We start from the raw sequence: 24050 nt of genomic DNA, 5'->3' as shown, positions 1-24050 counted from the left end.
CTGTCTGGGGGCTTGGCTTCCATGAACTCTCCCCCCAGTGTCACCCATGGCTCTGCTCTGCGGATCGCAGCCCTCTGCCTGGCCTGAGGTGGAGCCCCCAAGTTCCAGCGGCATCTGATGCTGGGGAGAGTTCAGGCAGCATCAGGGCCCAAGGACGCCCACCTTCCCGCGCCCCAGGTTGAGCAGAGCCTTGCCAAGCCGGCTGAGCTGTTGGGGCCACGTATCTTTGAATGGTTTAAGCAAGAGGGTGATAAGATCAGCTTGGGTTTGAGAAGGTCGCTCTGGCCATGGGGCGAACAGATGGGAGGGCAGCCACGGGGGAGCGGAGCAGACAGGGAAGTAACTGTTACCGACGTCCAGGCAAGAGATGGCGTGACCACGAGGCTGCGACAGAGGTGCCATGGAGTCGGGAAAGGCTGGAAGGCAAATTTGGGAGAGGTTTAATGCTCTTGCACGGCGGCTGGCTGTGCGAGAGATGTTCTGATTTCTGACTTGCTGCCTGGGAGGATGGTGACACCCTTTACCCTGTGGGAGGCTTGGCTGGGAACCCTGTCCTCCTTCACAGCACGTTCTGGAAAAGGCCCGCCACACCTTGTTTTCCTTGGTGAGGAGGAGGAATGGTCTGGGCGCACGGTTAGCCGCTGCACCCCTCGTCATAACTGGTCGTCCTCCACAGAGCCCAGTGGCTCCTGCCAGGGCCTCATGTGGCTTTTCCTCGTGGAGGGACGGCACACCGCTGCAAATTGATGAGGAAGCTCTGGAGGAGGGAGCTGGGGCTCAATGAGACTGTCCACGCAGTCACTCCCAGCGTGGTTCTGAGCTCCCTAAGCAAGCGCGGTGTCCCTGACGTTTGGGCTGGGGACAGCTCCTTAGAGGGGGGCACTGGTGGTCCTGGTGGTGTGTTGAGGGGCAGTGAAAGAGGAGGAAAGTGGTTCCAGGAGGGGAGGCTCTCACGTGCCTTTGTACACCTCCACCGTAGACATCTTGTTGCAAATTATGTTGTTTGCTCTCAGTTTGAAAGAAAAGAACGAAAAGTAAATTTTGAAAAAGAAGAAGAAAGAGGTGTAGCCAGAAGGGGGTTCGGTTGGATAGCATAGTGGGTTGTGGCTTAGCCTGGGTCGGGGCTGTGCCTCTGCACCCAAGGGCCTGGCTACAAGCCCTCACTACACACCACCCACACACACACACACCCCCCACACCCCCACACACATGCTATGGCAGCAGAAGCCCGGGCAGGAACAAGCCACTTGTCCCTGATCTGTCTGGCCTCTTGGCCCCTGTGTGGACCAGGGGACGCTGCCCTGCTCCTGGCAGACCCCTTGTCTCCTGGGCTCGAGTTGCTCTGGAGATAGGTAGCCATGCTTCTGAGTCCGCCCATAGTCAAGAAGGAGCTCCAGGAAGGGCCTCTGCTTCCACTGTGGCCTAAGGCTCAGTGTCTCCTCTCTCCGTGTACCCCACCCCCGCCGCCCTTCCCCCGGACCAAGGCCTGAGGCCAGGGCAGTGTGCCTGCTCAGCTGCTCACGTAAGGCCTGGGCTAGAGTTAGTACAGCTGCTCCAGAGAGTGGATGCTCCGTCCTCACCACCCCTCTCCCACCCACCCACCCACCCACCCGTCCATCCATCAATTATCCATCACTCCAGCATCTCATTGCAACATTCCCAGAGGGCAGGAATAAGTATTTGATAAGAATTTAATGAGAGCAGATGCCTGCATTTTTAGTATGAAGAGTTTTGTGAGAAGTTGTCTGGGACCACATTGCTAAAGGCAAGAGGGAACCATTGAAGGTTCTTGAGTAAGAGGGGTGGCATGCACAATCTCTGCTGTAGAACAATCACTCTGCTATGTGCAGAGGGAGGCTGGGAGCAGGGAGCAGGCAAGGAGGCTGTTGTGATGGGTGAGAGCCTCCTCCGTGGGGAAGGTTTAGAAGGGAGAGAAGAGAGTGTTTTTCTGTTCCCGATTGGCTTATGTCACATGCTAAGCTCTTTGCTGCTTCAGTGCCTTTACACAGGCTGCTTCTCTGCCTGGAACACTTCCCTGTGCTATCACAAGGCTCCTCCTCCTGGTCTCAGCCTCAGAGAAGCCTTCCCTGATCTGTCTAAATAGCAACCCCGTTACTCTCTGTGAAAACGCCTCCTTCACATGTCACAATTTGTAATCATATGTTAGCTTTTCCCTTTTTGAGGACAGGGACCATATCTGCTTTATTTTTTACCCACTGCCTAGCTGTGTGCCTGGCATAAAGCAGACAATCAATAAATACTTACTGAGTGAATGTATTACTTACTTAATCAGTTAATGGCGATGGCTACGTAATAGTCAGTTGTACAGACATGAGATCATCACACGTGTATATGCTTTGTAAGTGTCAGTCGTCGCAACACCTGCTGGGAAAATGAGACAGACATCATTATCCCCCAGTAGCCGAGGTGGAAACGAGTGCCTTGCATGGTCTGGCTGATGGCAGGGCTAGGGCGAGGGGCTGCGATGCCCATCCCTGACTCTCTGCCACACCATCACATCCCTTCTTCAGGCCCAGAGGACACAGGCCACCTTGAGGACTGACGCTGCTGCCTGACCAGTCCAGTCCAGGCTGCCAGACCAATCAGACCTCTTGCCTTCATAGTAATTATCTGTACCTTCCTTCAGCATCACACCCTCCCTTTTGGAGATGAGCGAGACGAGGCTGTCTTAGACAGCATGTGTAAAGGCACTGAGGCAGCAAAGAGCTTGGCATGTCCAAGAAACTGCAAGGAGGACAGGCTGGTTGGAGTTGGGGCAGGAAGGAGGTTTGTGCCTGATTTTATTCATTTCTGGGTCCCCATGGAGGACACAGAGCTCTGCATACAGAGCGCTTGTGACTGGCTCATGGCGTTAGCAGGTCCCCTGGCCCATTCACTTTCCCTTTGCTGGACAGGGAGGTCTAACCACTCTCTCCTCTGCTCTGACCCCAGTGCCTACACAGAGCCCTACAAGGTCTGTCCCATCTCAACAGCAGCCCCCAAGGAGGACCTCACAGTCGGATGAAGAGCAGGGGAGCTCGGAGGAGGAGGACAGTGCTCCAAGAGACCCCAGCCTCACCCACAAGGTAGGGCGCTCCCTCCAGGCCGGGGGCTGGTGGGAAGTGTGGGTCTGGGAGGTGAGGGTGGAGAGAGGATGGTATACCATCCACGCCCTCCCCTCTTGGTGTGGAGGGAGCTGTTTGCAAACAGCTGTCCTCAAGCTGGACACAGAGGCTGAGTCTCAGACCTGCTGAGGCTGCAGCTTGAAGACACATGGCAGACACAGGGGCCGGAGTTGCTGATACAGGGTGATTGCTGACGTCTCCAGGCTCCGAGGAAGTTCAGGGCTTCCCAGAGCCTTTGGGGATGACATGGAACATTGTTGCCTGGTTTGAACAAAGTCAGATCTGGATTTCCAGTGACCTTGGGCCGCCGGGGCTCAGTTTTCTCATCTGTGAAGTGGAAATCGTGAGGGTGAGATGGATTAAGGGGTATGATTGAGTTTCATTAAGTGAAAACAGTTTTAGAATGAGAGCTGGTGTCCCCGTGCCCTGCAGGTGATGCTGAGAGGGCAGGGCCGAGGGATGGGCTGTCATTTGTCTAAAGGCGGGCAGTGTCTTGGGGTCCAAGTCTCAGTAGAGGCTCAGACCTTCTTACTGGGCATCGGGTGTCAGGCAGGGACCCCAGCTCATCCTTGTCCCCTTCCCCTTCCCCTTGTTCCTGCTCCTCCCTGGCTAGACAGTGAGCTGTCTGTTCTTTCACTCCTTACAACTTTGAAGTCAGTACCATTGTTCCTGTTTTGCAGTTGAGGACACAGAGGTTCAGAGAGGTTAAGTAACTTGCCCAAGGTCACACTGCTGGTGTCCTGCTGGGGCCAGAACTGGGTGGATCCGGTGGCCCATTGGGGACAGGGCCCACATAGGGAGCCACGCTGGGGACAGGAGCATCCTGTCATTCTGAGAGCAGAGACGGGGAAGCCAGACTCCCTGCAGCAGGTCGGTTCACTCTTGGGGGCCCGGCCTCCTCACCTGCCGCCCTCTGCCCTCTTGTCCTCCCTCACGAGGCCTTCACGACTTAGCAGAGGTGACACCACCTTCAGAAGTCAGGTCTTCGCTGCACAAGGCGTGCTCTGCTACTTTCCTCAGGACGTGTGAAGTCATTACAGGTGAGGGTGGAAGTGCCCGGGACCCGCCTTCCCAGCCCTGTGCCCTCGGGGGTAACTGTGGTGCACATCTCGGTGTGTGTCCTTCCAGAACTTTCCCCTGTATTCACCTGTGTGTGTCGTTTGCTATCAGGGGAATGGATGGTATCGGCTGTGGAGGTGCTGTTTTTCCATACGTCATAGCAAACTGTAAGAAACCCAGGGTGGCTCGGTTGGGTTCGTTGATGAGAACCTCAGGGGCCTTCCCACGCTGGTGCCCAGAGGTCCGACTGCGTTCTCAGTGCTGCATGGCGTCTCAGCGTGTGCACCTGCTGCCGTTTATTTTGCCATCGGCTGCTGAGGGGTATTACAGAGTCCCTGATGTCTCTGCCCTACTGACCGCGTTGCAGGACCCTTTATCATGCACCCCCACACACACACACTGTTTTCCTCGAGGTGGATCCGGGAGGGGCCGGTGGACCAGCGAGCGGGCACGTTCGGTCTTCTGCCTGCTGTTAAATTTCCCACCTCCGCCCCGAGGCTGCCACAGCACAGTGTGCTCCCGGCAGCCCAGCCGGCAGCCCCGGAGCGGGATTGTTCCAGATCCCTGGCGCTCCCCAGGGTGAGCAGTCTTCCCTGGCTCTTTTGGTGGGGCGGGGTGGTGAGAGGTGCATTTTACTCCTGATTCTTTTGTCTTCCATTCTTTCCAAAAATTCTGTTTCTCCAAAAAGCAGACCTCTCCTCCCTGTGCCTCCGTCATGTCCTGGGGGAAGTAGGACCCAGATTTCCACCTCCAGCCGTCCCAGGGAGGGCAGACATAGACCAGGTGTGAGTGGTCAGGACGGCGCCCCCGGGGCCGTGGGAGGACGTTTGGGGTGTGGCGGTGAGCTCGTGAGCTGGTGAACTCCACCCTCCTTGCAGTGTGATAAGGTTTATGTAACAATATATAAAAAGTGGTGAGCCCCGCCCTTCCCAGATGTTCTGGGGTGACCGAGTCGGGAGGGGAGAGGTTTTTGGAGCAGGACAGGAAGCTGAGCCCAGCTGGTCCACCCACCTGTCTGACCTCTCTCTCTCCAGCTTGCAGACATTCAAAAGGGGTGGGTTGAAGGAAAGAGGGGGCAAAAAGATGAAAATCGAGAAGGACAAAAATAGATTTAGCAATGAAAGGAGACATTCAGAGGCTGGCCGGCGAGTCGCCCCTCCCTGACAACGAGCCGGGTTTTCAGACTAATGGGGACTTTTCAAGCTAAATACCAGCTCCCCAAGACCAGCCCAGGAGCTGGGGGCTCCTCCCTGCTCCCTCCTCCCTGGCCTCAGTCCTGTTGTCACTCCGTTTCCTGGACGGGTCCACCCCTGAGCCCAGGCAGAAGGTTGCCCTGTCCTCTGGAGCAGACCTGTCCTGCCACACCCTCCCTGGCCCCCGCCCACGCAGGATGTCCCCTCCCTGACTGCACGGGGTGGGGGGGCGGCGGCCTGGCCTGACCCCCCTTGCTGACCTCGTGCCCCCAGGCCTTGCACCTGCGGCCCTGCCCTGATCGTCTGCCTGGGTTAGCGGGTCGGCTTGAGTCCTGGCTGTTTCCCCCGCGCCAGTCCTCAGCCTGGGTTCGGTGCCTGCCCGCTCCGCGCCAGGGACTGCGAGCCCCCTTGTTCCGGCTGCGCGCTGGCTCCGCTGCGGGGGCGCGGTCCCTGAGGCCCAGGGGAGGCTGTGCTAAGCCTGCAGCAGCTTCCTCAGACTGCAGCCTGTTCTCCGTCCCAGAAAACAGCCCCCTCTCGAACTTGAACTCCCTCCCTTCTGCACCTCAAGCTCTGTCTCCTCATCCAGTTTCACCCATCCCTCCTAACAGAAATTTACTTATTTGCTAAGTACTTACTGAGCGCCTACTGTGTGCCAGGCACCCTCCTAAGGGCCGAAGGTACAGCAGCCTCAAGTCAGACCAGGTGCCTCCCAGCCCTGGTGGGACAGCCAGCCCGAAACTGCTCAGGTGGGTGTAGGAGGTGAATGTGCTTAGACAGGGAACAAATGCACAAACCGTGGGGGCGGCGGACAGAGCTCGGGTTCAGGAGGGGGGACTAGAAGGCTGTGTCTCGTGTGAGCCGCATGCTGGCCTCTGCAGTGAGAGCTGCCAGTCACAGTCAGCGCCACTCTCCCGGGATCCTAGGAGCTGAGAGAGCTGACAGGCATGTAGAGGTCACTTTGTCGTGTTTTGCTGTGATAAGAGCACCTGACGTGAAACCTGCCCTCAGTGTCCGTCCAGGGGTGGGTGGATAAACAGTGTGGTCTCCACATCAGATGGAGTGTTATCCAGCCTTTAAAAGGAAGGACATCTTGTCACGTGCTGCAAGGTGGATGACCCTGGAGGACAGGGTGCTGAGGGACGTAAGCCAGTCACCGAAGGCTGATTCCTGCACAAGTCCACTTACAGGAGGAGCCTAAAGCGGTCAAGTTCACTGAAGCAGAGAGCAGGATAGTGGTGCCAGGTGTGGGGAGAGGGAAGGTGGGCGCGGAGTCGGCTATGCCCGAGGCGGCGCTGTCTTGCAGGAAGGGGCACACGGCTCCCGGGGCGGCCAGCACTATCTCATGCTTGTCCAGCACCTGCAGGCAAAGCCAGGAGTAGAAGTCAGGGTTCCTGGTGCCTCGTTCGGGGCGTTCTGGGGTAACACGCTGCTGATGTGTTACAATTTGCACCCAGAACCAGAGTTTTTCCAAAACTGAAGATTTTCTTAAGTATTCGGGCCAGACCCAGACTCACAGCAGCCTATGCTTGGGAACTGGAACCAGGCAGGGTGTCAGCATGAACCAGAAGCCGACCACTTGGTCCTGGGGGAGCTGGGAGGTGGGGCTCTGGTTGGTCCCACTTTCCTCCCACGCTGTCCTGCAGGCATTGCCTCTCCTTTGCCCTCCTCAGCCCTTCTCTGCCACCCGTGGGAACACAGCTGGGATGAAAATGAGCCCTCTCTCTCTGAGCTCCTGTCTGAATTTTCCAGCAGCCGTTGAAAGCTGTGCTGGAAACTCGGTCTTCATTCCAAGGGGAAGGATGATGTCCATGCAGGTGGTGCCCGGAGGGGCCTTGGAGACCATGTTCTCCTGGAGACTGGTGCCGCCTGCCAGCCTGTCTCCCTGAGCACGCCCCCGTCTCCAGCAAACCCCCTCACCGGGACCCTCAAAACAGCGAAGCCTGATTAAGACTACTCCCCCAGGGCTTGAAACAGCTGTGGACGGCAGCCCCTTCCCTCTTCCCGGATGTGGTTCCCCCGCCTCTGACGGGATGTGTGGCAGAGGAGGCTGGCAGACACACACCGCCGGGTGCCTGCCCTGGCGCTTTGCCCAAGCATGTGACTTAGAGACACTTATTAGATCACAGGGAAGTTTTGGCCACAGGAACCTGCATGAGCCAAAAAGCCCGGAGATGGGGGAAAACAAAGTGGGCTTATGGAATAACACTGAGTTCTGTGGGGCAGGGAGAAATGCAGGAATGGTGCCTGGAAAGGCTCTTTAGGCTGAGACACAGGTAAGGGGTAGGACTTACTTGTGCCTCAGTTTCTCCATCTGTAAAATGGAGGTAATGATAATAGTACCTCATAGGTGGTTGGGAAGATTCAGGGAGATAACCCATGTGAAAAGCTTGGAGCCAGACTTAGCGCGTGCCGAGTGTTTGGCAGACACCCGCTGTTGTGTGAACAAGCAGGTGTTGTCATCGCCCCTGTTTTACAGGTGGGGCTCGGAGAAGAGAAGTGACTTGTCCAAGGGTGTAGGTTTAGGAAGGGGTAGAGCCCAGGACTTGAACCCAAGTCCTCTGACCCCACAGCACGGGCTCTGAGCATGGAGCTGGACGACATGTGCTTCCTGTGGGAGCTGGGGCCACAAGTGACCGCAGAAGGCAGCTTGCCACCTGAGGGGGTGGGAGTAGGTCAGAGGCTACGCCCTCGTGGGCAAGGGACGAGCTCAGCTGAGGGTGGCAGGGCGCTCGGGGGCCCAGAATCCCCACCCACCACCTCGGAGCAGGGCGGCCCTGAGCGGGGCCGGGGCCGGGGCTGGGTGGTGGAGCAGACACAGTTGTCAGGGAACGCCGTCTGAGGAGGAAGGAGGGCTCCAGGAGGCGAGAGGCCGAGGGCCACGGCATGGAGGGGCCGTGCCCAGGTGAGCACAGGCGGGCGAGGGCACAGGCGGGCCCTTGGTGGGGGACTGAGCCTGGCACCAAGGCGTCGGGACATCTGACAGAGATGAGGGTGATTACAGGCAGACAGGTGTGAGCCTGGGGGGCCTGCCAGCGGGGAGAGAGGACTGACTAGGTTTTCCATGGTTACAAACACTGTTCAGCCTGGCTTCATAGGAGACCCCTGGATTCTCAAACTGTCTGTTGAAAATGTTGTTTTGGTCAACTTCAGTGAAAATCCGGGCTCACACAGTTGGGAGGGGGAGGCAGAATCCCAGAGTTTCTCAGAGCAGCCTTGGGGAGCTGCTGTTCTAGAAGGAGGCTAAGTACCCCTAATTTATAGCTGGACAAACTGAGTCACGGGCAAGGACCAGGACCCCTGAGTCCAGGCTAAACTGTTTAGCCTGGAGGGGACCTGGAGGAGGGCTGTTCCTCCCAGCCGGCCCTGGTCCCAGAATAGCCAGCGAGCCTGGGCCAGGGGAGGAAGTGGGGCTGGGCCGCCCAGGGAGCAGAGCAGATAAGCCGCTGGGCCTCGGGCAGGAGGGCCACGGCTGCCGGCTGTAATGCCCGGCGCGCCAGCCGGAGAAATGCGATAGCACAGCCCGCAGCCCCGCAGCCCTGGGAGGGACCTGTTCCCAGAAGCCTGTCCCTGGACACCGCCGCCAACCTCGGGGCTCATTTCCTGGTTAAACAAACATCTGTGCTGAATGGCCCGGTCGGGCAACGCCCAGGAGCAGTTCTGAAGGGGCCTCCCTGTCCAGCCGATGAAGACACATCCATCATCGGCAGAGTCACTAACTGCGGGACGGCCCGGGCGGCCCACCCAGAGCCTGCCCACCTGGCAGGGGGCTGGGAGAGACGTGCAGAGCGGCCCGTGCCCCGACCCTCATAGGAGGCCCTCCCGACAGCTTCGAGATTGTGAGTGGTCATAACGGCAACTCCAAAAGTTCAGGTGGGGTGAGACCACTGCCTCCATCATCTCATCATCTGGTCTTTGCAGTGGGGAGCAATGACCCCTCTTGCCCTGTGGGAAGACAGGCATCTGAGAGGGGCTTGCGCTCGGTCACGTAGGTACCCGTGGGCTGGCTGGGATGTGGATCGGGTGTCCTGACTTCTAGACCCGGTCTCTTTGCTGGGGACCACGGTGAGTGCTGCTCTGAGGGTGCGGAATCAGGAAGAGCTGAGGCCAGGGGAATTGCCTGGGCCGCCTGGAGTGCTAGACCCCTGCTACCGCCTTCACAGCGCTGGTAAAGCAGAGGTGTTCTGCGATTTGAAAACCCCGCCTCCTCCAATAAGCAGAAACACCATTTACTGGGTACTTAACCTAGTGCCAGATACGCTGCCGAGTGCTTGGATGTTGGAGCCAGACTACCTGTGCTTGAATTTTGGCTCTGCCACTTACTAGCAATGACTCTGGGCAAAGAGTAGGACATATTTGTGCCTCAGTTTTCTCATCTGTGAAATGGAGATCACAATAAGGGTACCTACCCTTTAGGTTGTAGGGAGGATTCAGTGAGATAATACATGGGAAAAACTTAGAGCCATGCTTAGCACAAGCCAAGCGTTCACTAAATCTAGCTGGTATGTTATTAAGTAGGTATTATATTATTATTATTAATCACCCACATGTTACAGGTGGAGCTTGGAGAAGAGAAGTGACTTGTCTAGGGGCACAAGTATAGGAAGGGGTAGAGCCCAGAACTTGAACCCTGGCCTCCTAACCCCAGAGCACAGGTCTCAGTGTCAAGCTGGGTGACAGGTGAGAACTGAATCGCAGGTCCCTGGAAGGCTGGAGGTCATCTGGATTCTTGTCCTCCTCTAAAAGGACAGACCTCCTTTCTCTACAAAGTAATTCTCTTTTTGGAAGCTTGACCACAGGGTTTTCCTAGCTGTTGAGGCCCGTCCTGCAGGATGCATTTCCGTTGTGAGGGTTGTGTTTACGAAGCCTTCCCCTGCTTGGGCAGTGAGCTGCTCTCGCCCACAGAGCCCTGCAGATGCAGAAGGCAGGCAGTGGGCCTGGGTCGACGCCTGTGGTCGGGGGAGGCTGGGGGAGGCTGGGGCCTCACAAGTTTCCCTCCTGCCCTGTGGCTGCTGTAAGAGCGGTGCCCATCAGAGAGGCGGCGGTGAGAGGCGGGAGGGAGACTGACCAGCGGCCCAGGTCCTGCTCTGTTAGGTGGCCTTGGAGAGGCTGGAACCTCCAAAACACCGTGCTCTCAGCCAGGGAGCTATTGGGGGCAGACCAGCGAGGGAAGGGAGCTCATTTACTGAGCACCTACTACGTGCAGGGCACTCTATCTCATTTCATTTGTTTATTCAAATGTTTCTTGACCATCTCCTGTGTGCAAGGATAGCAGTAGGTGGTGTGACTGCAGTAAAGAAAAAGGCAGGGGATACAGGGTGCAAGCAGAGATTCTCACCCCCGTGAGCCCCTGGCCCCCAGGGGATGTTTGGCAACGTCTGGAGACATACTTGGTTGTCACAGGTTGGAGGGGGCTGCGGCTGTCATCCAGTGGGTGAGGTCGTGAATGCTGAACGTCCTGCAGTTCGCAGGCCAGCCCTTGCAGTGAAAGCTGTGTGGCCCAAAATGTCGTGGTGCCAAGGCTGAGAACCCTGGGGTAAGGATGACTGTGGGAGTTCTCTGCGTTGGGTGGTCATGTACGGCCACATTGAGGATATGACTTTTGAGCAGAGACCTGAGAAAGTCAAAAAGTAAGAATGCGTCACAGGCAGAGGGAACAGCAAATGCAGATGCCCAGAGTCGGGAGAGCATCACCAAGCCCAGATCGGGCTGGTTCTCCACCGTGTCTCAGATGAAAAAGACTGAGGCTCGGAGGTCATGGTTTCCCAGCTGTCACACGGTTCCACGAGGCTGGAGCCAGGCTTTGAACTTGGAGGGGCTTGATTCCAGGGTGCCTTTGCTTCCCTCTGCCCCGACTGCTTGAGTCAGAGCAGTCGCTCAGCCTTCACTTTGCAGTTGAGGCCTTTCCCTACTTGACCCTGTAAATTATTTGTTCCTATTTCATTGCTGGGCACTTGGTTCTGTTCCTGGTACCGCCTCAAGGTGCCAGAACCACAAGGATAATGATACCCATTATGTCTGTTGTGCTGACTGTGTGCAGACACTGTTCCAAGTGTCAGACACAGACACAGACACAGAGGGCGACGTGCAGATACGCAGAGATGGTCACTCTGTGGATGTGTTCCCTCATTTATCTTCAACGTCATGAGATGTGTGCGCATGACATGTGAGAGACCGTTACACCACTGTGCCCATTTTACAGATAAGAAAATTGAGGTACAGAGAGGTTAAATGACTTGTTCAACTAATACAAGGCATAAGCAGGATTTGAGCCCAGACTGCCTGGTTCTGGAGTCTGTGCTCTTAACCGCAGCCCCATGTGGCTGCTCCCCCGACATGGGGTGCGTTTCTAGTCCCTGGAGTGGACGGTCCGCTGACCGTGGCTCCTCGAGGTTAGCAACACCCAGGGTCGGCAGAGAAGGGCCTTTTCCAGTCGCTTTGCCCACACATGGGAAACAGGCCCAACGTCCCCACCTGTCCTCTCAGGCTGCCCCGCTGTCTCTGCTCTTCCGAGTCCACTGGCAGGGGTCTGATATCCAGCAGGTCTGGGGCCACAGCCTCTGCTCAGCCCCGCCTGCCCTTCTTGTTTATGGACAAAATCTCAGTCATCCGGAGTCTCGGAGTCTCGCAGGTGAGGAGGCTGGGGCTCAGATGGTTTAAATGGCTCACCTTCTGAGTCAGCCAGGAGAGGCAGTGCTTCCCAAGTGGCACAAACATTCATTCATTCACTCGCTCACTCCTGTGTTCTTTCACTAACAAAAGAGGACCAGCCCTGTGCCAGGCACTGCCCTGCACAGGTGCACTTCCGGGTCCCTGCCTGCAGGGGAGACGCAATCCGTGTCCTGAGAGGGGGCTGCCCAGAAAGGATACCTCAGCCACCAGTTCAGGGAGGGGGTCAGGAAGGGCTCCGTGGAGGAAGTGATGGATACTGTGGCTGAGTCTTCTAGGATAACTGGGAGTTAGCCGGGCAGAGGACGGGAAAAGGACACCGAGGGGGTGGTACGTGCAAAAGCGAGAAGGGAGAGCTCGCCGGGCACAGAGAGCCACGGGGTGTTCAAGACGGCAGGGCCACGGGAGGAGGCAGAGTCCACGGGCGTGCTTGCGGCAGCTTACCGAGTGCTCACAGTGCACCAGGCACTGGGCGGAGCGCCAGCGCAGCAACCTTCCGAGTTAGACACCGTGAGCGTCCACACTCACAGGCGAGGCTGCCGAGGCTGAAGATGGCGCAGGCAGTGAGTGCCGGGGGCGGGCTGAGAGGTGCGTGGAAGTTGCCTCCGGCAGCGTGACCGGCCTTCTGTAAGCCTGCCGCCGAGGAGCTGGGGCCCCCCTTCTGCTGCCCCCTCTGGTACTGTCCCTCCTGATGGCTCTGTTTCTTCCCGCAGGTGGAAGGACAGTCCAGGGCCCACGTCATCGCACAGGAACTGCTGTCTTCGGAGAAAGCGTAAGTCCCCAACAGCTGCCTGTGGCCTTGCGCTTGTTAACGGCCCGTCACCCTCCCCGGCTTTCGCAGAAGGAGGATTAATGCACGCTCCACCCTCTCTCCCCGCAGGTACGTGGAGATGCTCCAGCACTTACATCTGGTGAGTTAATCATTTTAATTGTTCAAGTCTAATTGCCCTTTTACAAGGCTGTGACAGAGAGGCAGAAGAGCCACGAGGAGGCCGAGATGACCTCCGCAGATGGAGGCCGGGATTCCCCGAGGCTTTTCAGGGAAGTCCGTCTCCTGATTCATGTGCATCAGGAGGTGAATAGCACATCCCTTCAGTGGGTCTGTCTGTGCCTGGTAGGGGTAGAGGGGGAATCCTCTGGACTCTTAGAGGAGGGGAGGCTAGACGCAGGGACCACCTGGGGTCCCAGCACTGCCACCCTCATAGCCCCCCAGACGGCCTGGACAGGCTCCCTGTGCAGTCTGTTCCATTCACTTCAACCAGCGTTTTTTTGGACACTTGCTGTGTGACAAGAGCTGGGAATAGAAAATCAGATCAGACAGAGCCCTTCTTGGGGCAGTCTGTCCAGAGGAGGACACAGACTAGTGAACGAGTAACTACCCGGAGCACAGGGGGCGTGACTGACAACCTCGGGGAATCTAGGCAGGCTTCCCTGGGGGGAGACGTGGGGCTGGGTCACAGGGAGGAGCCTAGCATCTGATCCTGCGCGGCTTTGTATTGTTCGCGTGTCTTTCCAAGAACGTCAGAGCTGGGAATGTCCATCCTGGATGTTTTGTTGGTGGTGACGTGGAGGCTCAGAGGGAGTGACTTGGCCGGTGTCACATGGTGGCTGAGCCAGGATGAACCCCGGGGCCTCCTGCCTCCCAGTGCACTGTCGTCATGTGTTAACCATGCGTCCCCGCCGCCCTTGGAGCTCTGTGGGGCAGGGGCCTCCCTGGAGGGAGGAGACCACCCGGCACCAAGCCAGGTCTCCGGTCAAATCCCACTGAGGTCCCTCTCGGTGACATCACCTTGGTTTCACATTACCATGTGTGCAGGGGCACCCAGGTCCCCAGGAGGTGGTCCACACTCCCAGCCCCTCATTTTTGCCCTTCAGGATGAGAACTGTGTGCACACGATTAAACCCAAGCCCCGGGCATGACGCGTACCAGCCCCAGGCACACACCTGAAAGGTCTGTCCCACAAAGGCAGGAAGCATCGTCTCCCGTCTCTGATTCTCTCTCACTTGCTCCTGAGCTGGCAGCGTGTCAGAGGGGCTGGGCATTTTTATTTTATGACTTTGTTAAGAGGATTTTAACTGGGAAACTTCCATCTGTGTTTGCACCACTTCCTGCCAGTTGGAAAGATGCTGAAGCCGCTGGTAATCCTAACAACATCCTGAGGAGGCAAAAAAAGAGCCCATAAAAAAACCGCAGTTCGTAAGCTAGATGCAGGAAGTTGTGGTCTGGAGCTGCGCCGTGACGTCAGTGGTTGTGGGGACAGAAGCGGCAGAAATGCCCCCAACGTGACTCCAGTCCTAGCCGGGAGTGCTAGTCTAAAGAAGACCCACAGATTTGGGGACGTTCTCTGCCTCTCCCATCCCTGCACCTTGTCTGACTGCTCAGGGTGGCGGGTGCTCTCAGGGTTTCTCCTTAGAGATCCGCTGCTGCTGGAATCCCAGGGCTGCCCGGTGACGGGGAGGGGCCGGCTGCGCGTTCTAACCTCCCTGGCTGGAACAGTCCTGACTCTACCGGGCTGTTGTGGAGAGTGGGGCTGCGATGGCCTCTGGCCTTGTGTGTTTGAAATTCAACTCTGTGTGTCACATGGTAGATAGAGCTACCTTAGGGATTACTAAAAATTCTGGTCACCCAAAATTGAATTCTATTGGTCAAAATCTTGTTTTTGTACAGTTTATTCACTGAGAGAAGTTTACATTTTTTAAACATTTGTGAAAAAAAGCAAACAAGAATAATACATGACTGAGACCATATGTGGTCCACAAAGCCTGAAATGTTTATTATCTGGTCCCTTACAGGAAAAGTTTGCTGACTTCTGGTTTAAAGACGTGCTCTCTCCTTCCAGGAACCCAGTCATAAATATGTTACTCCAACTGCCCATCTGTCTCTGTGATCAACCTCTCACCCACTCATCTAACCAGGCATTCACCCACTCATTTGTCCTTTAATCTGTCCATGCATCTAACAATACATCCATGCTTCCATTCTCCACCCTGAGTTCATCTACTACTTGTATGTCCATCCATCCACCTACCCGCTGACCCATCCATCCACCTACCCGCTGACCCATCCATCTATCCATTCACCACTCATCCATCCATCCACCTACCTATCCAACCATCCATCCACCCACCCATCCAACCATCCATCTACCCACCCATCCATCTACCCATCCACTCACCCATCCACCTACCCACTGACCCATCCATCCATCCATCCATCCACCCACCCACCCACCCACTCATCTATCCACCCATCCACCCACCCATCCACCTACCCACTGACCCATCCATCCATCCACTCACCCATCCCTCCATCCTTCTGGTTTGAACATCACAGGATATTTACAGTGCCATAGACACTGAGATAGGTCTTGGAGCCCCAAAGATGAAAAAGGCCCAGAACCTGCCCTTGAGGAGGTCTTGCTTTTTCTGTCGAGGGAAAGGGTTGAGGTGGGGAGGAGTACTATGTCAGTTAACAGTTATGCTGCTCTGTGATGATTATAATTTGTGCAAAATTCTGCAGGAGCTTGGGGGAGGGAGAGGCTTATTCCCTGTTGGGACGTCCAGGACAGTTGGCAGAAGAAGCGCCACTGAGATGGGCTTTGAGGGAGCCCACCAGGCCAGGGTGGTTGTGGTGAAGGAGGGCAGGTGGTCAGCACCGGCCCCTCGCGGACCTGAAAGTACACGATGTGTGTGTGGAGAAGGGTGTGTCGTCACACGTTGTTAGAATGTGGATACATTGAGAAAGGCAGGTTGGAGGTGGAAGCAGGTCTGGCGACGGGCCTGTAAACAAGGTTAGGACCAGACGGGGTGGACCTAATGCGCCTTAGGCCAGGGGCCCGTGCTCTCCCTTGCATACAGTGAGTCACGGGAGGTTCTCAGCAGGTGTGGCCCCAGACACCTTTAATTCTCTGTTTTCTCATCTGAAAAAGAATTCTTCTCCTAGCGGAAGCAGAAAATTCCTACTGTTGGGCCCTCTTTCGGGTTAAGGCATGAAGGCCTGTTCAGAAGTCAGCCTGGTGGCTGGGGGCAGTAACTCTGGAAGTTAGTTATCGCCGTCTGATGGCCCAGGAGAGGGTTCCTCACCCCAGAGGCCCTGAGTGATCCAGTCCCCCGCGTCTGCACCTGCGCCATGACCTCTGGCCACTTCCTCCTTCATGGGCCTGGCCACACTGGCCTTCTTGCTGTCCTTCACATGCTGCAATTGCAGGCCCGTTGTGCGGGTTTTGCACTCACCCTTCCCTCTGCTGGCGTGTCCTGCCCCTGACCTTCCCAGAGTCAGTTCTTCCTTCTCATTCTGGCGTCAGTTTAAGTGTCTTCTCTCCAAAGAAGTGGTGCCCCCAAATTTTGTGGCATAAAACAGCCATGTCATGATGCCCACAAACTTTCCAAGCCAAGAGCTCAGACAGGGCAAGGTGGGGACAGAGTGTCTGCTCCATGAGGTCTGGAGAAGGTTTAAAAACAAGGAGTGACTCGATGGCCAGGGGCTGGAATCGAACACACCCAGCTGCTGGTCGGTGCTGGCTACTGTTTGGGACCTCAGCTGGATGGGTGGCCAGAACACTTACTTGTAGTCTCTCTGCATGGGCAGGTTTGGGCTTCCTCCTAGCATGGTAGTTGGGTTCCAAGAATGTGTGTCCCAAGGGAGAGGAAGGAGGAAGTTCATGGCCTTTTTGTGATCTAGCTTGGAAGTAGCAAGATTGTAAAAGCAGCACCACTTCCACCACACTCTGTTAGTTGAGACAGTCACAGACGCCAGGAGATTCAAGAGGAGGGAACATAGTCTTCGCCGTTCAGTGGGAAGAGTATCAAGTTCACGTTGCATGAAGACCGTGTGAAATAAGAGATACTGTTAGGGCTATTTTTGGAAAATACAGTATATTACAGAAGCCGTTCCTAATAATTCTGTGTTAGTTAAAAATTGTGCTCAACTGCTAGTAATAAAAACTCAGTATGCTGCCTTGCATAATTTAGAGGTACTTTTCTCTTGTGAAATAAGTCCAGAAGTAAGAAAGATCCAGGTCAAGTTTGGCAGCTCCAAACAGTCTCAGGGACCAAGGTTCCATCTGTCTGCTGCCTCCATTTCCAAGGTTCCTTGTGAAACAGGATGGCTGCTGCAGCTCTCACCATCACATCCGTGTCCCAGGCAAGAAGAAGAAGAGAGGGAGAAAATGAAAAGGTTGTGCCCCCAGCTGAGTTAGTTCACTTGAAACAGATTTCCTGAAAGCCTCTGACAACTTCTACTTCCATCACATTGGGCACTACTAGTTGTAAGGGAGGCTGGGTCAACTGGAAGTCATTTGGTCAAAGCTGGGTTCAGATCAGTGGCCGTGTTTCTTGTGTGTTTATTCTGGGGCCCAGGCTGAAGGTGCAGCGGGAACCCAGGGGAAGCTTTTCCCAGGGTGACTGTAGGAGAGCAAGTGCCATGGCCAGTGCCGGAGGCAGAGCACAGGGCGGTGCCTCCCCAGGGATGACGCTGCGGCCAGAGTGCGACGCAGGGATCTATCCTGCTCCGTCTCCTTCCCTTCACTGCACTCTTCACCATCTAAACCGATCTGATTTATGAATCTCTTCTGTCATGTTTTTATTTTCGTCAGTGTCACATACTTTCCAATTCCCCTTGTGATTTCTTCTTTGACCTAGGAGTTATTTAAAATTGCTTAATTTCCAAAGGAAAAAAAATTTTTTTAAACTGCTTAATTTCCAAATATTTGTGAATTTCCCAAATTTCCTTCTACTGCTGATCTCTGGTTCCATTCTCCAAAGTGAGTGGAGAATATGCTTTGTGTGGTTTCGGCCCTTTTGAATGTACTGAGACTCGCCTGTGGCCTGACACATGGCGCGTCCTGGAGGACGTCCCGTGTGTGCTCGGGAGGGATGTGTCTCGCTCGGCTGGGTGGGTGTTCCACAGACGTCAGGGCGGCGGTGGTGCTGTTTGAGTCTTCTGCACCCTCGGTTTCCTGTCTCAGCGTGGGTCCCTCCCTGAGTGTGGGTTAGTGACGTCTCCGACTGGGGGTGTTGAGTTGTCCACACCCCTTCAATTCTGTCTGCTCTGCTCTGTGCATTTGGAGTTGTTTTTAGATGTTTGCTTGTTGCCTGCTTCCCTCACTGCACTTGGAGCTCCTTGAAGGCAAAGAGCCGACAGATTTCATTCCCAGTGGTCTGTGATGCCCAGTACACTGTTGGTGCTCAATACATAACTGATGAGTGAGTGATGGCGGGGTCAGTCCTTCCAACGGTCTTAATGTTTGTTTCATCAAGATAATTTCCTGAGCTCCTCCCATGGGCTCTAATGGAGGAATGACAAGAGGGAGGTCCCTGCCCTCCAGGAACTGACAGTCCAGGAGGGAGGTGGGCATGAAAAGAAATAATATTAATACAGTGGTGGGGGCACCCAGAGGCTGGGGAGGCTCCAGGGAGGTGCCTGCCCCAAGTTTCCAGGGGTCAGAGAAGGATTCCCAGAGGAAAGGTGCCTAAGCTGAGACTTGGAGGATGGGGAGGAGTTAGTCCGGTGGGGAGCAGTGAGGAAGGCTTGCAGCTGGCAAAGAGATCAGCATGTGCAAAGGCCCAGAGGCCAGCTCAAGAACGGTGTGATTGGCAGCTGAAAGAAGTTCAGGCTGGCTGGAGTGCTGTGAGTGAGTGAGAGAAGGATGAGTGTTAGGGCCAGCCGAGGGTGGGCCAGAGCCCTGCAAACCCTGCAGGGCAGGTTTGGGGTTTGGTTTCAATCTGCTGAAGGTCCATAGGAGGCTGTTGGGTGATTGCAGCTGGGTTGACAGTGGACTGTGGTGCTGCAGGCAGGTTGGAGGACTGTGTGCCTGGTGATTGGTGGGCTGTCGGGTGTAGGAAAGGGAGGCTGACCCCAGGTTTCTGGCTTGCTGACCCACTAAGGAACCAAGTGCTGGAGAGGGTCAGGCGAGGCTTGGGGACAGATGATGAGTTACGTTGGGGTGGGGGGCTCGAGGAAGGACATGCTTGTGGTCAGCTGGGTGCAGGATGTGCACCAGAAGTGGTCAAGTGTAGAGGGTAACTGAAGCTCCTGAAGAGACCGAGGTTTCCTCGAGGGAGGCTGCAGAGTCAGGAGTGGGCTCTCAGGTACCCTGGTAGGAAGGAGGTGCCCTGGAGGGGGTGAGCCTGCGGACTGGCAGGCTTTCGTGAGGGGACGAAAGGACTTAGGGAGGAGTGTTAGGAGGACGCAGTGCAGGGCAGTGAGAGGCTCCCAGGTCCTCCCCGCACCCCTCCCGCTGACCACTGATCGCACCACCCACTCTCCTCAGTGGTGGGGCCGCTAGAAGGGGTGCAGGGGCATCGGAAACACCGCAAGGAACACTGCAGGACGGAGCCCAGCTGCTCACACTGCTCGGAGGAGGAGAGTCATTCAGAAACCCTCCCTTATCAGCGTGTGGGAGTTTGTCTGTGGCCTCGGTGCTGACATGATGGGCGAACGCAGGACCTAGAGAGACTTGGTAGTGAATTTATGCGTTTATTTACCTAGATTGGTGTGCTAGCCCCGCTTCCTCACCCAGCCAGCTCTAGCTTCTCGTTGTAGTCAGTGTCCCATGTGCCAGATGTGGGGACCGGTGGGGGCAGGAGCATTTTTTGAGCTCCCATATGTGCTTGGCAGGTTACAGACATTGACTCATTTAATTGCACGTAGCTTGTACTCAGTAAGCATTTCTCAGATGTTTGAATGGGTCCAAAACTGAGTCCCAGGAGAAGGTGAGTGACTTACTCAGTGTCACACAGCCAGTGAGAAGTGGGGCCAGGGCTGTTTGACTCCAGAGCCCTAAGAAGGGGAGGAGACAACTGGATGTGGAGTAGTCCTATTAGGTGGTAAGGAGCCCAAAGAGGGAGGAATCAGTGTGAGCAGGACCAGTCAGAGTGAGCAGAAGGAGTGAAGTCAAGGAAGGCTTCCTGGAAGAGGAGGTGTTGCTATGGACATGGATGGACAGGAAGTAGAAACAGGCCTTTCAGCAGGTAGGAACGGCAGAACTAAGTGCACAGAGGGGAGGGCTTGGGAGTGTGGGGTGTACAGGGAGTATCTGGAGAGCTGGTCTTCAGGGAGAGCCTGAATGCTGGGAGCCAGTGTGTTTCAAAAGGGAGTCATTGGAGTTGGGAGCCCTGAGGACTCCAGCAGGGCAGACGCAGTGCAGGAGTTGTAGGGAAGGTTGGTCTGGGGTTTGCTGGGGGTGGATGATGCTGGGGGCCAGACCAAGCCCTCACTCGGCCTCCTGCTGGGGAATGTGGTGCCAGGAGGATGTGTTTCGCAGGGGCAGGGAGTGTGACTGTCTCTTACTTGTCTTTGCAGCCCCTGCCCTTGGGGCGGGGGGAATGCGGCTACTTCTGCCTCTGAGTCTTGGCTGGGCTGCTCCAGAGCAGAGTGAGCACGCTGATCTTCGGGAGGATCAGAGAGTAGCAGATTTTATTTGAGTGTGAGAAGACATGCCCTTTTTCCTCAGAATTGCTTGGGGTGAGGGGGAACGGGGTGAGCTCCCCAGGTCGGGAAGGCAGCAGCTGTTGGGGGTATCTCAGCAGAGAAAGTGTCCACCCCAGGCGTGTGGCCCTTCCCTCTATATTTTCGTTCAGTCCAGGAAAAAAACTTGCTGTATAACCTTGAAAAGGCTCTTTCTCCTTCATCCCTCACCCTGAGATGGCTGGTGGGAGCTTGTTTTCAAGTGGAATTTTCCTCAGCACCCCAGTGTGAACAGCGGATGAAAGTGGAGGTGCTTTTGTCCAAAGGCGGGTGGAGGCCAGAGCTGGCTCTGCCTCCACTGCCCGTAAGCCGGGTCCCCAGCTGGGTCCCCAGGGAGCACAGTGAGGGAAGCGCGCACCCACATCGGTGTGGTCCCCAGCCTGCAGCATTACCTGGGGCTGTGGGCGTGCGTATTCCTGGGTCCCGCCCAGATCTGCTAGGTCAGAAACCCTGGGGGTGGGGCCTGGCCATCTGTGTTTTAAGGAGCCCTCCAGCAATACTGATGGACAGGAACATTTGACACCCACAAATGGGCCATCCTGTAAGGTCTTCCAGCACAGACGGCCTGTGATTCCTGTCCCCTGGAAGCCAGCAACCTCTAGAATACTGGTCCGCAGCCCTGGCTGTGCATGGGTCCCTGCGAGCTTTAAAAAAAATAGAGGCTCAGCTCCCACCCTCAGAGATATGTGTTTCATTGGTCTGGAGTGCAGCCTGGTGATCAGGAGTTGAAAAGCTCCCAGGTGATTCTAATTTGCACCTGACACTGTGAACTTAGTGGGAAAGTAGCAAGCAGCCATCAGCGCAGTTGTGAGCAAAGACGGGCCAGTCTGAGGGCAAAACAAAAATGAGTGAGCCGCGGTCAGCTCTCTGCTTAACTGGAGGAGGTGAGTAGCCTGACAGTGCAAACTTCTGTAAAGCCATTGCCTTTCAGGCTGGGATGCAGGTGACCCCGCCCCACGTGCGCAGCAGGTGCCGGGGAATACTCAAGGCCACTGGAGAAACACAGCACGTTTTTTAAGAGCCTCTGCTTTGCTCTAGATATGTAATTTTAAGTAAATTAAATTGGGCATGGATATATTCCGGAGAATAATGTAAAATATGCATTAATTTTTAAGCCATAGTTTGAGACTTCAGAGACATTCTGGGATCAGGGTGGCACCCTTCAGGCTGTGACCCAGGTCTCTGGAGGCCGTAGGACACTTGAGAGTCCCTTAGACTGACTGCTGAAGTAACCCAGGAAGGTCTCATGGTGGAGGTGGCGTTCAAAGCAGCTTTGAAAGATGAACAAGGTATAGATCAGATGCTGGAGGCACAGAACAAAGACACAGGCTGGAAAAGAGGGTTCTTACAAAGCAGCAGTTCCCAAAGTGTGTTCCTGGGACCAGCAGCAGCAGGGACATCTGGGAACTTGGAAGAAATGAAAATTATCCAGCCCCACACCCGAACTACTGAGCAGACACTGGGGGCGGGGCCCAGCAGGCTGGGTTTGAATCAGTTGAGCAGGTGATCCCATTGAACACGCAGCTCGGAGAACCGCTGGTGTAAAGAAATGGGCATTGGGGCAGAGGTGGGAGGGACTAGCCCTCAGTGCCTGGCCAAGGAGGTTAACTTGGCTGTGAGGGCAGCAGGGGCCACGAAGGGCTTGGAGGAGCGTGAAAACAGTAGGGGGCACTTGCATGTCCTCACTCCCCTCAGGGACCTCAGAGAACTATTTTGCTTTTTAGAAAATGTTTTGTAACTTACATACAGTTTAAGTTAAATCACAAATCTTAAGGGTGGGGCTCAAATTTTTAATATGTTCATGTGTGTACACTTGCCACCACCATCCAGATAGAACATTTCCATTGCCCAGAAGATGCCCCATGCCCCTCCCTGGTCATTGTCACCTCCACCCCCGGCGGTTGCCACTACTTTACTTTCCATCACATTCGATTGGTTTAGCCTGTCCCTGAACCTCATATGCACGGAATCATGAATTATGTGTTCTTTTGTCTCTGGCTTCTTTGCTCAGCTTGATGTGTGAGACTCATCCCCTTTCTATGTCGACTAGTGTTCGTCTGTATGGCTATACCACCGGTGGTGTGTCTGTCCGCCTGTTAAAGGTCATTTGGGCTGTTTCCCTTTGGGCTGTTGTAAATCTGCTGTGAATGTTACGCGTGTTTTCTAGGGGAGATGGGCACTCATTTCTCCTCAGTGTTCATCTAGGAGTGGAATTGCTGGGTCATGGGGTAAGCATCGATTTAGCTTTACTAGAAACTACCAAGTAGGTTTACACAAGGGTGGCAGCGATAGGCGCCCTCATTGGCGACGAGTGGGGCTGACGCCTCCGCACGCCTGCCCGCAGATGGTACTGTCAGTCATTTGGCTCGTGGCCCTTCTGCTGGTTGTGTGTGGCTTCTCCTGCAGTTTTAAGTTGCATTTCCCTGAGGATTAATGAAATTAAGTGTCTTTCCTGTTTATTAGCCATTTGAAAATCCTCATTTTTAAAAACATATTTTTTAAAACTTTTTAATGGAGAACCTGAGGATGGAACCCAGGACCTCATGCACACTAAGCACACACTCTACCACTGAGCTGTACCCCCGCACTGGAAATTCTCATTTGAAAAATGTCTTAGGGTTATTTTTTCAATTGGGTTGTCTGTCTTTTTTCTCACTGATTTGTTGGAGTTATTTAAATATTCTGGACACAAGTCCATTTTCAGATATGTGTATTATGGTCTCCCAATTTGTGGCTTCCCTATTCAATTTTTTAACAGCTTAATTGAGATAAATCTCATACCATACAATTTATCTGTTTAAAGTATAAAATTCAACTGTTTTTAGTATGTTCAGAGCACTGCAGTCATCACCACACTCGATTTTAGCACGTTCTCGTCACCCCAGAGAGGCCCTACACCTTTGCTCCGTCCCCCCCAGCCCTCGGCGCCCCCCGGTCCAGGTCTGTCTCTGCACTGTGCACACCTCCTGTGAACAGGGTCAGACAGTTGTTGGTCTTTTGACACTGGCTCTGCCATCCAGCCTTGCGCTTTCAAGGTCCATCCGTGTCATAGCCTGTGCTGTTGCCTCACTCCTGTTCACGGCTAAGGGAAATTTCACCGAGCGGGTGGACCACGTCTTTGTTTATCCATTCATCAGCTGATGGGCGTTTGACTGAAAACGCTGCTGTGAACATGCATGTACAAGTTCTCGAGTGGACATAGGTTCTCCCTTCTCTTGGGTGTATATCTAGGAGTGCAATCACTGGATCATATGGTAACTTTTTAACCTTTTGGGAAGCTGCCAGACTGTTTTCCGCTGTGGCTGTACCATTTTCCATCCCCACCACCGCAGCACGAGGGTTCCAGTTTCTCCACTTCCTTGCCGTGCTGGCTGTTTCATGTCTTTTTAATTCTAGCCATGCTGGGGGGTGTGAAGTGCTATCTCGCTGGGGCTTTGTTTCGTATTTCCCTAGTGACTAATCAGGATGTTAGGCATCCTTCCGTGTGCTTCTTGGTTATTTGTTTATATTCTTTGGAGAAATGTCTTTTCAAGTCCTTCG

The 24050-nt window shown here is 55.0% G+C and overlaps 1 protein-coding gene across 1 annotated transcript in view; it reads left to right on the top strand.

Annotated features, from left to right (window-relative positions):
* Nucleotides 1-2806: 2806 nt before the first annotated feature.
* The window catches only part of FGD5 (FYVE, RhoGEF and PH domain containing 5), a 56641-nt gene continuing 35397 nt past the window's right edge, over nt 2807-24050 (top strand). The window contains 4 exon segments of the mRNA XM_032458694.1: nt 2807-3016; nt 3018-3086; nt 12757-12815; nt 12924-12954. Coding sequence (XP_032314585.1) covers nt 2822-3016; nt 3018-3086; nt 12757-12815; nt 12924-12954 — 354 coding nt within the window. The 5' untranslated portion in view covers nt 2807-2821.

The sequence above is a fragment of the Camelus ferus genome, chromosome 17, assembly GCF_009834535.1.
Source record: "Camelus ferus isolate YT-003-E chromosome 17, BCGSAC_Cfer_1.0, whole genome shotgun sequence".
Lineage (NCBI taxonomy): Eukaryota > Metazoa > Chordata > Mammalia > Artiodactyla > Camelidae > Camelus > Camelus ferus.
This window is presented reverse-complemented; position numbering and strand designations above follow the sequence as displayed.